General features: G+C 35.8%; 2 protein-coding genes across 3 annotated transcripts; one reads left to right on the top strand and one right to left on the bottom strand.

The window, feature by feature from the left end:
• The first annotated feature begins 219 nt into the window (after nucleotides 1-219).
• LOC104805160 lies at nucleotides 220-6,424 on the top strand. Of its 2 annotated transcripts, none has more exons than XR_770444.1 (21): nucleotides 220-386; nucleotides 581-1,566; nucleotides 1,696-1,773; nucleotides 1,857-2,061; nucleotides 2,156-2,321; nucleotides 2,441-2,500; nucleotides 2,648-2,740; nucleotides 2,853-2,945; nucleotides 3,039-3,120; nucleotides 3,200-3,259; nucleotides 3,338-3,390; nucleotides 3,483-3,649; nucleotides 4,044-4,257; nucleotides 4,504-4,561; nucleotides 4,657-4,713; nucleotides 4,821-5,066; nucleotides 5,168-5,232; nucleotides 5,340-5,391; nucleotides 5,486-5,579; nucleotides 5,920-6,060; nucleotides 6,164-6,345. XR_770444.1 is itself a non-coding variant. In XM_010529603.2 (21 exons), the coding sequence occupies exons 2-21, from the start codon at nucleotides 619-621 to the stop codon at nucleotides 6,287-6,289; spliced, it is 3,063 nt and encodes a 1,020-aa protein (XP_010527905.1). In that variant the 5' UTR covers nucleotides 220-386; nucleotides 581-618; the 3' UTR covers nucleotides 6,290-6,424. The 2 variants fall into 2 exon arrangements, 1 of the variants encoding a protein (XP_010527905.1); XM_010529603.2 differs by having other exon boundaries at nucleotides 5,340-5,396; nucleotides 6,164-6,424.
• Nucleotides 6,425-6,728: 304 nt separating this feature from the next.
• On the bottom strand, nucleotides 6,729-9,303 carry LOC104805149 (protein DMR6-LIKE OXYGENASE 1-like). Its single transcript, XM_010529590.2, has 5 exons — nucleotides 9,210-9,303; nucleotides 8,720-8,990; nucleotides 8,361-8,608; nucleotides 7,465-7,834; nucleotides 6,729-7,214 (listed from the first exon to the last, which is right to left on the bottom strand). The coding sequence occupies exons 2-5, from the start codon at nucleotides 8,987-8,989 to the stop codon at nucleotides 6,957-6,959; spliced, it is 1,146 nt and encodes a 381-aa protein (XP_010527892.1). The 5' UTR covers nucleotide 8,990; nucleotides 9,210-9,303; the 3' UTR covers nucleotides 6,729-6,956.
• Nucleotides 9,304-17,102: the final 7,799 nt, after the last annotated feature.

Below are 17,102 nucleotides of genomic sequence, written 5' to 3'. Positions count from 1 at the left end.
TGGGCCTATCTTGCATTATCCACCATTTAAACAAGCCCAAACTATTTGTTTCCTGGTGGAGTTTAAAACGGAGAGGGCCGCTATGACAATGGGCCTTTGTGGGCTCAAAACAATGGCCCGATATTTTCGTTGTTTGAAACTACCCTTTTGAAATTATTTATTTACAGATTCTGCCACTGCCTCTGTGGACTGTTATTTACTGCACCGCTCTATCAGCCTTCCAGTGGCCGGGAAAAAACCCCCAATCCCCTCCTAGATTTTGTTTCGTCTTCCTCAGATCCGTGGATGAACCCTTCCTTAAACCCTAATTCAGTCATCTTCGTCGGGTTTGATCTCATGCCTGCGGTTCTTCCCTGGATTCGTCCATAATCATCTCTTATTCCAAGGTGCGATTCCTTTTCTGCTGTTCCGAATTTCTTTTATTGCAATGTCGTAGTTTGTCTAGTTAGGGTTTTATCTATGTAATCGATCCTTTTAATCTCATCTGTTGCTTGAATCATGTTTCTTACAATTGGTTTGCTTTTGAATGGTGTTTCTTCTATGGGTTTGATTGCCTTTTTATCATGTTTCCCCTTTCCAGATTTTCTCTCGAGTTACCGCGCTGCAGATTTGGTCGTAATGAAGGAAGAGTCTGTGTCCGGATTGATTTCCGGCGGGAATCTTTCTGGGGTTGGGTTCGGTTTGGTCTGGGAATCTCCGAGCAAGAGGCAGGCGTCGACCAGTTCATGTGGGGATGTTGGTGATTGCAGTAGGATTAGTTGTAAGAGAATCAAAACTACCCAAGTCAATGGCTTCATTGTTTATACGAGAACGAAGAAGACTAAGCTCGCCCAGGATGGTGAATTGGCTGGAACTTCAGATAATAAAGTGCTAAATCGTCTCAAAGAGCCGAATCTGGCAAGTGGCATCACAAATTCGTCGTGTGATATGTCTCATAACAGTTTGAGGATTGAAACTGACGTCAATATGAGTTCCCATATTGAAAATCCATTGGTTGAGAGCCTTTCTGTGGATCCTGCAGTTGAAGAACAGCTTGATGTTGGCAGCTGCACTAAAGGTTTGGCAGTTGAAACATCCAACGAATTGGAAATTAAGGCTAAGGAGAGCTCCATAGTTGATGTTATAATCGAAAGCCAATTTCTTGAAATGTTAGATGAAGAGATTCCTGTAGAAGTTTTGCCTGACGGGATCACAGATTTTGATGTAGAGAGCCATGAGAATAAAAGTAGGATAATGGATGAACCCTGTTACAGTTCATCAGTTACTATGTGCAGAGAGGAGGAAGAGCATGAGGGTAGTACAGGGAGAAATCACGTAGCTTTAAGACATGCAAGGCAGTTTAGGAGATCAGCATCGAGAGTGAAGCAAGCAAAGAATTTGGAGTCTGTTGATGTAGAGGATGCTGCAGAACTGAACTGTGTCAGTGAGAACTTAGATGAACAAACTCCTCCTGGGAGTTCGAGTAAAAAATCCAATTTAATACTCAAGAGACCAATGACGGTGAAGGAGCTTTTCGATACTGGTTTGCTTGATGGTGTATCGGTAGTTTACATCGGTAGTGTGAAGGTATGCATATTCTTTTTTGTTACAGTGGCTCGTTTTATTATTCACTTAGTTCCATACAGCATCAACATGTCTGGACTCTGGAGTTAAAATTTGCTTCTCTGTCTAAGCAGTGATCTGTTTATGTGTCAGTCTCAAGCATTTGGTCTCCGTGGCGTTATCAAAGATGGTGGAATCTTGTGCTCTTGTTCTCTCTGCAATTGGGCTAAAGTAAGCATATTTTTCTCTACTGATTTTCATGATCTCTAGTATTTCTACCAAACTTCTCTGGTACAAACACCTTCTCTTTGTAGGTTATTCCAACTTCCAAATTTGAGATTCATGCTTGTAAACAATACAGACGCGCATCACAATATATTTGCTTTGAGAATGGTAAAAGCCTGCTAGATGTGCTGAAGATATGTAGGAGTACGCCTCTGCATGAACTTGAAGCAGCAATTTGTGAGGCTGTTAGTGGTGCATCTAAAGAAATATCGTTCACTTGTAAACAATGCAAAGGTTGCTCTGTTTTCCTATTATGTACTCATTTGTTCCAAATGGATTTAATTTCTTAGATCTTTTATATAACTGAATTTGACGTGTATGGTTATAGGTGTCTTCCCTTTATCCTGCTTTGGCCATAGAGGGCTTCTATGTTCTTCATGCTCGGAGATGGCAAAAACTCAGGTCAATCAAACTACTACAAGGACTCCAAGAAGTGCTCCAGTGTGCATCTCTTCTCCGACTCCGAGTGAGAGCCAATTGAAGATAACGAGAAAGTTGGTACTCTTTCTCGTGTACTCTTAGTCATGAAGCTCGTGTTCTATTTGAAAATGAACTTTCTGGCAGTGGTGCATGAGTGTAATTTTCAAATCTGTGCTGCGCGGTGCCTTTTCAGGTCATCGGAACCCATGTCCGGGTCACCGCTTGGCGATAACCCTCGGAAGATTACAAGAAAGTTGGTACCATTTTTGTTGCTTTATCATGTATCTGAAATCTTTATCAATCATTTACATGAATTCATGAAGAAATAGAATATTATAAAAAAAATGGATATGGTTCTCTTTTGTGCTCAAATCTGACAATCATCACGGTTTTCTGTCAGAGCGATATACCAAGCTTTGGTTGGGAAGGCTTATATGAGTGCTTCTGCGAGTATATCTTCACAAAATAAGTGCACATCTAAATTTAAAAAGATGTTAGTATCTTTTCTTTTGGATTTATCTTTTCTTTTGGATTTCTTTGCCAGTGCTAAGAGTGTATGGTTTTGATCTGACCTTGGTCTGGTTTCCCCGTATCTACTCTTTAAGGTTGGCCCAACGATCAGTGATCCCCAAGGCTCTCAAAAGTGTCTCTCCGTCTATATCTTCGGAGAAGAACAGTCATTGTAAAATAACAAAAAAGTTGGTATTTTTTACATATGGTAACCTTGATTTTTGTTTTTGTGGTCGTTTCCTGATTAATTCAGTTTACTTATTACTATTCATTTTATACAGAGACCACCGTTTACATAAGTTCGTATTCCAGAGTGGTGGATTGCCAGATGGAACTGAACTGGCGTACTATGCCCGTGGACAGGTTGTTTACCTTAATTCTCTGTGTGGTTTATTTTAATCCCTCTGATTTAATCTCATAAGACAATTATTCTTGTGGATAGAAATTGCTTGAAGGCTACAAAAAGGGCGCTGGAATATACTGTTACTGCTGCAAGTGTGAGGTACTTGTGATATTATGCAAAATTCATCGTGTCTAGTTATTTTTTTAAATCTCAGATTTATTCATATTTTGAATGCAGGTCAGCCCATCACAGTTTGAAGTACATGCAGGCTGGGCATCTCGTAGAAAACCGTGCGAACCCTTCACAAATTCTGTGTGTATTTATACTTTAGCCATGCTATTTAATGTATGCTGACGCTCTGATAATTGTCTCCTTGTTGCAGTTATGCATACATTTATACATCTAACGGTGTGTCTCTTCATGAATGGGCAATTACTTTCTCCCAAGGTCGGAAATATTCTGCTAAGGACAATGATGACTTGTGTGTTATTTGTGCTGACGGCGGAGATCTTTTGCTCTGTGATAGCTGCCCTAGAGCCTTCCACTTAGGTAAAGCTATAAACTTTTGTATTCCGGCACGTTTTTCTTTTTTCCTTGGGGTTACTCTGTACTTGTTTCCTCTCTAGATATGTGCACATTCCTTGCTACATGTATATAATGTGTCATATACACAAAATTCATTCAAAATGTGTGTTTGTAATAGTGGCGATTACTAAAAGCTATGCAGAGAATAGGAACATATTTCGTCTTTTTTAGCGTTTTGTCAAATTTTCTGATTTCTGGGTCAAATCTGCCAAAAAGTAGGGTCAGTTGGCTGTCTTATACTCTCTAAATTTATATACAAGTTTCCAACCAAATTTAAGTCTTCTCATTCTCCCGAGTGGGTCTTTATATTACTCCCACGTAGTTTTAAGTTTAAACAAATCTGTTTTGGTTTATGTAGACTGTATTTCTCTCCCAAGTATTCCTCGTGGTAAATGGTGTTGCAAGTACTGCCAGAAAATACCTGAGAGCGAAACGTATGGAGAGCACAGTATAAATTCTGTTGCAGCTGGGCGACTCATAGGAGGAGTTGATCCTGTTGATCAGGTGGCTAACCGATGCATTCGAGTTGTCAAGAACATTGAAGCTGAAACCAGTGGATGTGTATTATGCAGGTAAATCATTTTCACTTGAGTCTAAATTACTCTTCTGATGTATTCGAACCTTAGATACTACATCCTTGTAAGAGTATATGGGTATATGCTTGTTTCGGTACTAGATCTTTGTCAAGAGTTGTTTAAAAATAGGTTCAGTCTATAGTCTGTTTTGGCATTTATCTATACCCAAATATTAAGTAAATAAATATGATGAAAATGCCGGTGTGAAATCAATTCCTGGCTGATGTAAGATTTTGTCGACAGTGGTTCTGATTTCAGCAGATCAGGATTTGGGCCTCGGACAATTATTATTTGTGATCAGGTATTTTCTCAATCGAGGCTAGAGTTTTAAACTAAATAATACCGCGACTCACAGATAAAATAATTATTGTTGCTATTTTTTTTCCATTGCGATAGTGTGAAAAGGAGTACCACATCGGATGTTTGAGGAGTCAGAAGATCGCAGATCTGAAGGTGCCTCATATGCTTCGATCTCCAGTTTATCTTGTTCTGTGCTGCATATACACGAGACACTATTGCACAATTTCCGGCTTATATGGGACAGTATGATTTTCTGACAGGAATTACCTAAAGGAAATTGGTTTTGCTCGACGGACTGCACAAAGATCCACTCCACATTGCAAAAATTGCTTCTTAATGGAGCTGAGAAGCTTTCTTGTTCTTCTTTTGGAATAATAAAGATGAAGCAAGAAAGAACTGATGTGGAAGCCATGGAAGAAGCTGATATTAGATGGAGACTGATTAGTGGCAAAGTTGCATCTCCTGAAAGTAGTATATTACTTTCTCAAGCTCTTGCAATCTTTCATGTAAGTGCCTTTTGGTGATATTGAGCAGTTAATTGCCTCTTTACCATTCTCGAGTTGAAATCTAATGCCTGTCCTAAGTTCCCGTGATTTCTTTCTGTCAGGATTGCTTCGATCCTATAGTCGATCCAGTTTCTGGGCGGAATCTCATTCCAAGAATGGTTTATGGGTGAGAATTGTTCTAGTGATCTAAATTTCCTATAATAATCTCCTCTCTCTGCAACTCAAATCTTTATACATTCGACGCTAACGAGTGAAGCTAATCCATCTGTGCAGGAAGAATATGCAAGGCCAAGATTACGGGGGAATGTGCTGTGCTATTTTGACGGTTAAGTAAGAAAATCTCTCTTGCCAGTTTCTATTCTCATTATTAACCGCATAGTTAATATTGGTCGTGTTTTTTACTTCGTTGATTTCTACAGCTCATCCGTTGTGTCAGCCGGGCTACTTCGAGTTTTTGGCAGAGATATCGCGGAGCTTCCTTTAGTAGCTACGAGCATGAATAGCCGTGGGAAGGTGAGGATTGATTTGGAACTGTCTTGGATCTTATTCTTCCTCTGTTAAGTTGCTCTAGTCCACTGTTGGTTACTTAGGTTCATAGAGTATAGGGATGTAAAACGAGCTATAATCAGAACCATCCGGGTTTTATATTAGATTGGTTCAGATACGGTTATTTATTATTCGGTTTGGATCGATTCAGTTAATTAACCGAATTGGACACCCCTAGCTCGCGAGCTGGCTTGGATCAATTTCGTTTTTTTGACGAACTGTCTCGGGGACGAGCCAGATCGACCCCTAATGCAAACCTTAAATCTCATCTTTAAGTGGGTGCGTTTGATTGGAAACTGTATTGTAGGGATACTTCCAGTTACTATTCTCGTGCATAGAGAAGCTTCTATCGTTCCTGAACATCGAGAAAATCGTGCTTCCAGCGGCCGAAGAGGCAGAGCCTCTTTGGATGAACAAATACGGATTCCGGAAAATGGCTCCCGATCAGGTGATTTATACCACTATATGCTCTGAAAATCCATGGTCGCTGCATTATTATTATCCTTTTGTTTTGTTTTTTTTTTTTTAAAACCGTTCTATTGCTCTTTCAGCTAAGCAAGTACATGAAGATGTGCTACCAAATGGTAAGATTCAAAGGAGCTTCAATGCTGCAAAAACAGGTTCCTTCCCACCAAATCATCGACATGAAGATCGAAACTGATCAAGAAAACGTCTGATGATAACGATTCGATTCGATTCTACCCAATTTCGGAATGTTCTTCTTTCTGTTCTGATTTGATTTCATTTGACGGGTAGGCTTTTTTGTGTTGTTGTTGTTGGTAAAGCTCTTTCTTTACTTCAACTGATGTAAATTTTGTAGATTCCAGAAACTCTTTTTTTTTTTTTTTTGTCTTTAGGCTTTGTGATGTTCCAGATTTTGCCCTTTTTTGGGAAAAATATATTTTAAAAATCTAAAAAAATTGTAACAAAGATTGAGGTTTGAATAATTTTCTTTCTGAGTTTTTTTTTAAATTTATTTTTGGGTTTTATTTTTTAGAGCCTGATTTCTAGACAACCGCATGACAAAAAGGAAAAAGAAATTGACAAGCTGGTGGTGATGTAATGAGGAGATATATACAACATCTATAATTATGAAAGCAATCATTTCAACCGAAAATGAATTTTATAAACCCGAAATTACACGAAAAATTTTATACCGAAGAAAATCTTTTTTCTTTTTATACATACATCTTAAATCTTTACAAAGTGTCCCCCTTGTTTAGTTCGATTCGTATTCACCCTGAGGAGGAAACCTTCATTTTCCATTCCAAAAGTTCCATTTTTTTTAATCTTTTATTTATTTATTTATTTATTACGATATTCGGTCGGACTTCAACGCCGTATTCAAAATTTGTGGTGAATTTTGCGCGATTCCAAGAAATTTTTCCACTTGGGTTCGCAGGAAGAGATGTAACGGAGGAACGTGGTGAAGTCGGTGCCCAAATAGCGAGGCGGATTGCTGCGGTCGTCGACGATCTTCGGCCACGGCTTCACCGTCGAGTTCGTCGGAAAACTGTGAAGGGAAGCCACCGAAATCCTAGGCTTACACGAATTCACCAAAACCCTATGCAGCACGCTCTTGTACCTCCCGTTGCTAAATATCTGCACATTTTTATGAAGAACAAAAATATATTTGTCAAAAACATTAATATATCTAAAAATCTGAACATATTGAATACGCAGTTTTAGGAAGTGATCGATGTGATTTGTTTCACTCCAAGAGAATTCCCGACAGTATCAAGATTTCGAACACGTTTCAATAGCCAATAATAGGTCAAGAATCAATATCATATTCAGGGATTCAGACCCATTATATGGAAAACGAAATAATTTGAAAAATATTTATATATACCTCGAGATGATCGCCGACGTTAACGACAAAAGATCCCGGTATCGGATCGACGGTCAACCAGTCGTCTCCGGAGAGAATCTGAAGGCCTTCGACGTCGTCCTGGAGGAGGAGAGTCAAGAAACCGTAGTCGGAGTGAGGTGGCATCCCCAGTGTAAGCTCCGGCTCCGGACACGGCGGATAGCAATTCACCACCACCAACTGGCTCCCTTCTTCCAACTCCTCCACCGCCTCATCTCCTCCGCCGCATAAATTCTCCGGCGACTCTCCGGCGGCGAAGCCGGCGTCCGTACGGTCGAGGCTCTCTAGGATTGCCCTCACAATCATGTGGAACAAGTGTCTTGTCTCTTTCGCGTAGGTAGCCGCCAAACCCCTGTTTCATTTTTTCTGTTAATAGTTTGAAAATATATATTGTCTTTGTATTAGTTATTAACATTATGTTTGTTGTAAAATAGTATTTGATTAAATAGGTAAATTATTATTATTTTCTTCTGTACGTAAACCGTGTGACAGTATGATAATATATATAGTGTACTATACGGCAGTGAGTTACAAAATTTTGACCCTTTCTTTGTATTGAATTAGGAAAATGAATATGTGATTGGAGGAAAATCTAGATTTTGGAAGAACACAATATTATGTTAAATATTTTGAATCATATTTATTTCCGTTCACATATTCATTTTCCTACTTCAATACTTTGTTCTCTATTTCACCATTTGTAATTATGCGATTAAGCCACCCACTAAGGCCGCCATTCGTATACGCACATTTATTGTTACTAACATTTATAGCTCATGGTAATCATTTAACTTTCTATAATGGGTTCAAAGAATTCATCCTCGTAATTGTAATAAAAAAATAAAATTTTAAAAAATATTAGTTAGACGGATTTGGACCTGAAGTCGGAAGGAGAAGAAGGCCAATGAGGAAGATAGTCAGGCAAAGGATGAGAGAAGAGCTTCAGGAAGTCTCTCCAACAGAAGACATTGTCTTTGTTCTGGTTGAAACTCGTTCCGTACCGCACCGGCGCCGACATGTCCGACGACATGTACTTCGACCTCTCCACGTACGGGAGCTCAAAGAACCTCTTACACACGTCTATCATGTTCTTGCTTATGTCTCCTTCTATCCCATGATTCACCACCTGCAAAAAAATTATGTCACTCGTTCGTTATTACCGTTCATAGCCGATCCATAGAAAATGATAATCAATATAATAAAGATCGTTTTCGAGATATTAACGAGGAGGACGAACCTGGAAAAACCCGTAGGTTTCGCAGGCATTGGCTAGGGTTTGTAGGACTCGTGGGCGGTTCGGACCGAGCAATTCAGCGAAATCTATGACTGGGAGCTTTAGATTTTCTTTGGGTTTGATCTTGTCGGATTTTCGGAAGATGGGTCGGTCCGGTTCGGGCAATATGTACTTTGTGGGCACTTTGGTTAAGCCATTGTCGCAAAGATGTTTCACTCCTTTCTGGTACTTCTTGTTCTCTTCTTCAACCTCCGGTATCATTGATGGCGACATTCTGAACGTATATAGAAAACGATGTATAAACGATACAGCATCGTTTGCATTTTATGTATAAATGATTAGAAACGCATTCACACGAGCAATCTATAAGAACATAACGTTATTTTTAGCGGAGAAATAAGGAATTTGTGATGAGAAAGTAGGAAATTAGAACGATTTTATCGATGCATACGAAAATATATATACACACACACATATATATATATATATATACCTGATCGATGGATCGATGCTTTAATGAGATGTGAATATCTCTGTATTGATATGAATAAAGATCTAAGGAACAAAGAGTGAATCGATATTTTGGTTTTGGGTGGTGTGTGTATATATATATATGCATGTGGGAGGGCGTCTATGTATTTATACATGATTCGCGTGTGAAAGAATATGGAAGAGGAGTTGAAATTATGAGAAATGTTGTTTGTTACGAGGAAAACTAGCTTTGGTTTTTTTCTTTTGGGTCAAAATTCGCAGGGATTAATTGACTTGTTCCTAATTCATGTCCGAATGAAAAACCGTTGACATTTAAGCGATTTATCATATATATATATTTATATTTATATTTATATATAGATTTATTATAGCTATATATATATGCCCATATGTATATTTGTGTGTATGTTCGTGTATGACCGATCAAACCACGAGGTAGGGTCGCACAAAATTAAATATATATGTCTAAGCCTAAACGTTAATTTGTCAATTCAAAATAGTTTCTCTCTCTCTTCTTTTTACTTTTATATATGGAGATAATTGGAGGGTTTAACATCTTTAGGGTTTCATATATATATATATATTTCCAAATTTCGATATATCTCTAATTATCTAAGCATTATTTTTTTTAAAAAGGAGGTGTGTAGTTTTACGATGGTCTTGTAGATATGTTATACGAATGCATAGGTCGAATATCTCGATTTAAAACCTTCAATATCATACTTAAATATCAAATATTAGAAATATTCGATCAATCTGAAATGATTTGATTTGGATAGTTTACTTGCACGATATGTATGTACCAGATTAAATGTAATATTTTAATTGTAATAAAAATTATCTCTACAGTATATATAATGTTAGCATAGGCTAAAGATCAATTCATTTGTATTATTATTATTATTATTTGGTAAATTATTGTTATTATTATTATTATTACTAACTAGGGGAATCCGTGATAGATGAGACAGTACATAGTTCGAGTGTGTATTAGGTATTAGTCTATGAAATTTGTATAATAGCCTTTGAGTCAATCGAATTAACTTTATATATATATATATATATATATATATATATATATATGTACAGTTTTCTTCTTTACCAAAAAAATAAGAACGTGAGAGCCATGCAAGTCTACAGTTTATCGTTTGTCTTCTTTACATGCAGTGAGTCAACGCTCCGGGTTGACTCAATTCTCTTTGACTTTCTTGCAGGTAATTTATATTGCGATAAAAACACACATAAATCTTACATGAAATAAATTTAGATAGAAACAAAATTAATGTAAATTTAAATAGAAAAAATAACATTTTAATTTGAATTTAACAAAGGAGGAAATAAATATCAAAGTAATTAATAGATATCGTGTTTCTGGAGGTTTGAAGTTGGAAGTTATATGGGGTTGAAAATAGCCGGCCGGATGTATGTATGTATGTATGTATGCAACCAAAAAAGAAAGTTTGCAATATCGTATTTATTGAAGTGCTAATCAGCTTAATTTTTCAGAATATTGATATGATTTCTTCTATTACAGTTACATATATTAAGTTATAAAATTTTATTCTGCCATTACATAAAAGGAAATATTCGTCTTTCAAATGGAAATATTCATCTTATTACATATATTCTTTTATGATATTCGTACAATTGGAATTTTAGTTTTTAAAATTAAAGGCTTAGATTTTTAAAATATTTTATGAGGAATAATGGCTCCTCAACGATCTATTTTATCTTATTTTTATAACAGAATTTAAAAAAAAAAAAAAATCCCTGGGCCTCAATGCACATTGTCGATCACGTGCTTATCTGGTTGATTACAAATCTAGTCTGTCGCACATTCTAACTTTCAGGCATCACATATAATCACGATGATATATATATATATGTATGTATGCACGTATATATGTTTTTAAAATTATATTTCTGATATTTTCTATAATAATGTTTTACACCCGACCATATATATATATATATATATAGGTGCTTATAATTTTTCACGAGCAACTATCTGGGTCAATTTATAGTATAATTATTTTATATGATCATTCCAATATTATTAGATAAATGCATTTTCCTTGAAATATGCATTAATTGGTGAATCAAGTCAAATACACATGTTTTTGCTAAATTTTCAAGCTTTTTAAATATATTCGTATATAATAAAAGATAAAAAAAAAGATTGATTTTATTTAAACATTTGACGAAACTACTTCGCCATATCCAACCTGCGAAACTTCTCGGTTGGGGGATTTCGGTCAATTTTATAGAAATTTATATATATTGACTTTTGCATAGTTTGCAATATAAATATTTTCACTTCTAAAGAGTCTTTGGGTACGTCGTAGTTGAGGTTTTCATGCTATGTCACATATTGGACCGACCAACCAATGGATCTTTCTGTTACACGTAGGTCTATCACGTATATACACGCACACATGTATATATATTGGAACATTTAAATAGATCGTTTATATAATAGTTCGTGTAATCTTATGCATTTATATATGTCTTCGTATAGATTTTATAATTATTAGCAAACAAAATGATAATTATTTATAACAAATTGGTCCTTCCCCCTACACCAAGAGCTATGGCGAGCTTGCCCTAAATAATTTAAGATTTATGTGTATTCGAGAATATATATATATATATATATATATGTATATATACCTACTAATTTTTTCTATTTATTTTATTTACGTAGTTTTGTCTCTATCAAACTAAGCAAACAGGATTAGCATGTGATCGGGCTAACCTTTCAAATATTAATAAAAATTTAGCATCATCCGTGCATGCATGCATGCCAGCTGTTGACCAATGTAATTAACATTAATATGATAAAAACATTCATGCGTCTCCATATTAATTTATTACAGTATAAATATGTTTCCATTATATATATATATATATATATATATATATATTTATTTATTTATTTGAAGAGAGGATTCAGAAATTTTCACGAGGATCGCAAAGCTGGGTCCACGTAAGACTTTCCCAAACCGTCGGTGTAAAATAATAAATAAAATTTAATTTAGATCAAATTTCCATATTTATGCAACCCTAGTTTTCTAATGAAGATTCCCGTACAATTAGCCAGCTAATTAATTGATTAAAGATTTTGTCCTATATTAATACGTATTATTGGTATAAATAAGAAAACCTTTTCTTATGATTTATTTATAATAAACCTTTTCCGTCCGTATATTAATTATCGAAGTACGATTGCCAACCAAACACATCACGACTCGTTCTTTAATTGATGATATTTTCCAAAGTTTAATATAATAATTCACTAAACTTTATTCGAGTTTGTGGCGACGATGCTGATTTTGTTACATACACGCGTCACGATAATAGCGCGTAAACGACTAAAACAAGTAAGGAAATCAAAAGAGACAAATTGAAAAAATAAACAGATTTATATGAAAAATAAAAACCAAAAACTCTTTACTATAGAAAATACAAAACATGTGAAAATTAGACAATTCTGAAATTTTGAAACTCTACACACCAAAAAGCTTAAAAACATGAATTAAAGTTTATTTATGTAAACCTAAAACCCACACCATGCATCTAAATATATCTTATAAATATTTCTCTTAATTATCTTATATCAAATTAAAAAGTACATTATCAAAAATACTCTTCGGCTTTAACATATACTCTTCTCCAACTGTGACCCTATGATCTATATGACCAAAAATATAGTCGGGTCATATGTTGATATAATTTATAAAGTTTTTATCAAATAATTAATGAGATATGCATGAGACGAATATAATGAATTAGTGTGATCACTATAAATTTGACGTTATGATCAATAAGATCTACATGTGATCATACTATATTTCTGATCACATGGATCATAAGGTCACAATTGGAGAAGAATATGTGTTTAGTCAAAATAGTAAAGGAAGAGTATTTTTGATATAATGCCAAATTAAAAAATTTAGAAATTAGATCATAAAAAATGGGTCACAATCAAAATTAATATCAAGTTTTAACCATCATATTGCATGTTTTTTTAAATTTTACTTAGGATAAAAAAAATAAAGTGGTGTCAGGTTCACATAAACAAACTCTAGAGAAACTAATCCTAATTAGGATTAGTTTTTTTAAATGGGATGAAATTTTTAACCTAATCGTATATCATTTTTCAATATCCAAGAGCGGACTCTAATGCATATAATCACACGCGCGCGCGCGCGCACACATATATATATATATACTAAGCAGCCATTTCGTCTTTTTCCTCTCAATTCGTTGCAATGTATTTGGTCACCACGTCAGCCTACCATTTATTTATATCAATAATCTCATAATTTCTCACATATATAAAAAATTTCTCCCGTTATAGTTTCGTTGTTTTCATTATTACCTCACATATACTTTTTCTAAGCTGTGTATATATCGTGTCATTTTCACCGTGGACTTACACGGGAAGACTATATGTACACTAGAAAATATCTAATATTTAATAAAGTGCAATTTGTATTAACAGTTGGTGGCCCAATGGCTGATACGTGACAAAATCGTTCTCAAGATCATGGATTCGACTCCACTGGTGAAGAGAGATGTAATTTTTGGACTAAAATAGTCCATATACAAAAGTTGGTCCCGGATTTAGGGTGGATGTAGCCGAACGCCCGGAGAACTATCCTGGTTATAAAAAAAATCCGTTAATATACATATATATAATCCAAAATTTTAACGTGTCTTGGTCCAACTATATCTCCCAAAGGATCATAAAGGTCTAAGTAAAAAAATCCCGTTAATATATTTATAATTTTATATAGTTTGTAAAATAAAAATTAGATTGATAAGTAATGGTTAAAAATAAATAAGGGTTATGCATTCGGCATAAGCTTCTTAGATTACGTCCAATAGCTCGGTCACTTATGAAATGCAAAGTCAGAAATGGAGAAAAATGCAGTTTCTGGTATGATTCTTGGCTCCCGATGGGACCTCTTATCTTGATTACAGGTCCTATAGGCCCCCGACTTCTAGGGGTTCCGTTACAAGCTTCGGTGGCCGACGTGAGCAGGGCAGGGGGCTGGCAGCTATTTGCTGCACGCTCCGATGCGACCATCGCCATCCACCAAGCACTGCTGAGCCACACACATCCCAGCCTCTCCAATCATGCTGACCAATATTACTGGTCTGAAACGTGCTCCGAGGTTGCTGCCCCAACGTTTTCGACAAAAAAGACATGGTCCTTCCTTTGTCCACCACCGCCGGCAGTTCCCTGGAAAAATTCAGTCTGGTTCCCGCGTTCGATTCCCAAACACGCTTTTATCACTTGGCTGATAGTTAGGAATCGGCTTCCGAACCGTGACAGAATGGCGCAATGGGACTTGAACACACACACATCATGTGTTCTCTGCGATATGGAAGTTGAATCGGTAAATCACTTATTCTTCAAATGCTCATATTCCGCTCCACTATGGCCCTCTCTGTTGGCGGATTCTACTCTAGCTCTTCCAATAATGGATTCCTTCAATGAATGCCTACTATGGTTGTCTAACTTAAACACTCATCGTCTGCTCAAGTTTATGGTGGTACTCTTATTCCAAGCGGCTATATACATGCTATGGGGTGAAAGGAATTGCAGGATCCACCGCTCGGTGTCACGTCCGGTGGAGGTGCTGCATAAGGAGATCCTCCAATCCACCAGGCGCAAGATCTCGGCTGATCGTGACGTGCTGACTGCTCTCCTATGGTTCTCTGGTTTCAATTATTTGACAGGCTGTAATAGTTATTTTGGAAATGTTGTTTTTTAAGTCGATTGTAACTCGAAACCGAGGAAGACAGCAGCTCTTTCTCTTCAGATATGTACTTGGGCAGTTGTACAGAAATAGAAAATTTACGATTACCAAAAAAAAAAAATTGAAGATTCAGTTCAACATTTGAATGTACATATGTTTACCGTCATGTTTGTACAAATGTTTGTACAATATGCAAAACTGTTTAGTATTTATGTGTAGAATACGTTATTTATTATAAGATATAGAGGGTTCTTCGTAGATATAATTTTTTTAAAAATATATATATATATATATATATATATTATTTCTCACTTTTATTTGAGGGTCTTAAAAGATTTGATCAGTGCGCATTACGACTTTGCCAACTCCGTATAAAAAAAACGTGGACCTTGCCGAGTCTTAATATGGTTTAAGTCAGAACTTTGAATTATATAGTTTAGTAATTTTATGTATAAAGTCAATTAATATAAAAAAAAAAATATCCAATCATAGACACCAATGAAAATGATGACGGGGATCTGTATATGTACAAGGTCGATGGGATTATATATTTTATATTTGATGTTCATTTCGATCAACAAGGACGTGACAAGACCCATAAACTCACCGATTTCATGTGCTAAACTTAGTTTTCAACTGTCGTGGTGGTGGCGGTGGGTCTCGCGGAAATGAAGTTTGGTTGTTGGAAATAAATTTCTCGATCGGACATCAAATATTATAATGAACCTTCATTCGGTCCAATGCATATGTGGTAATATTTAAGAACGTCGGCTAAAGATAATAGGTGATTTCATTGCCCGACCTTATTATACAAAATCTCTCTTTTTTGTTAGCAAATTATGCATTTAAATGACATTTCTCTAACTTGTTATATATGTGTTCATATATATATATATATATATATATATATATTTCATTTAAATATTGGTTATCAATGTTTTTTTTTTCATGGTGTAGTTAGTCATCTAAGAGTTCGCGAGGGGAACGAGGCATGCATTAGAAGACTTTGAACATGAGTTTACACTAAAAGTTTGAAATGAAAAAAAAACATAATTACATATTTGAACACATCGAAATATATGGAGAAATGAGTCTGCAAAACTTGAAAGAAAATCGAGAGAAAATGAAAAAAAAAATTTAAGTGCATAAGATAGGTTAGAGATTTATTGTGGGAAATATTTTTTTTAAATAATTTTCACTAGGTCTTCGGCTCACTTAATTCCTTGGGTCCGAAGTTCGTTTTTAACCACACAATTAATTGTGTCTCCTCTTCGTCACTAGTAGAATCAATTAATTAACTCTCAACCAGTGGACCACCAACTGTTGGGTTATTGTGGTAAATAATTAGCGAGTTCATTCATATTGTTCATGAAAATAAATAAAAATTGTATGTTGGTGGTGAGGAATATAGTAATTACATCTCGTATGTTGAATGTGAGCGAATAAGTGTTTTTGGCAAAATTTAGATTTTTCAGAATCAAGATTTGTTTCCAATATCAATAAATTCGATATAACTCTTGACATTTGAATATACGAGAACTCTTTTATTTTGTATTATTGTTTTTTTAGCGTGTTTAAACTCGAAGGCATTGAGGTCAGTCATCGTGTGTTTACTTGCGCATTAACCGCTTTTGACCGGCACGCTGTTTCTCTCTAAAAATAAGAAACGACGCGGTGTCGTAGAATCAATCAATCGCTCTAGAAATAAGAAACGACGCGGTGTCAATCAACCCTTCGGAAGTGTTGATTCAGAAAGTCAAAGCGTTGACCGGTAGAGCCGACAAGATCTCCTGGATCCGAGGGCTGAGGCTCCGGCCGTGTCCGTAGCTCGAAACAGTACATCAGATGTACTTTTAGAAGACGATGCTAACGTGTAACCCACGCGCTCTCATGGTCCACTCATCTTCGCCCATTCGGTTTACCCAAATTTTTAATACCCGACTAAATCGGATATTCGTGTTAGGGTTTTGACAATATGGAATATCCAATTTTCGAAATCGAATTTAAATGAGGTTGGATGGCATAGAGATAACCCTTGAATTTTCAAACGGGGGATAAATTTTAGAATTTTTACCATAAAAAGTATCGTGTAACTTTTATCATAAAAAATTTAGAATTTTGGGGAA

Source organism: Tarenaya hassleriana, unplaced genomic scaffold (assembly GCF_000463585.1).
Source record: "Tarenaya hassleriana unplaced genomic scaffold, ASM46358v1 Cleome1, whole genome shotgun sequence".
NCBI lineage: Eukaryota > Viridiplantae > Streptophyta > Magnoliopsida > Brassicales > Cleomaceae > Tarenaya > Tarenaya hassleriana.
The sequence above is the reverse complement of the archived record's forward strand: the minus strand, read 5'-3'. Positions and strand labels throughout refer to the sequence as shown.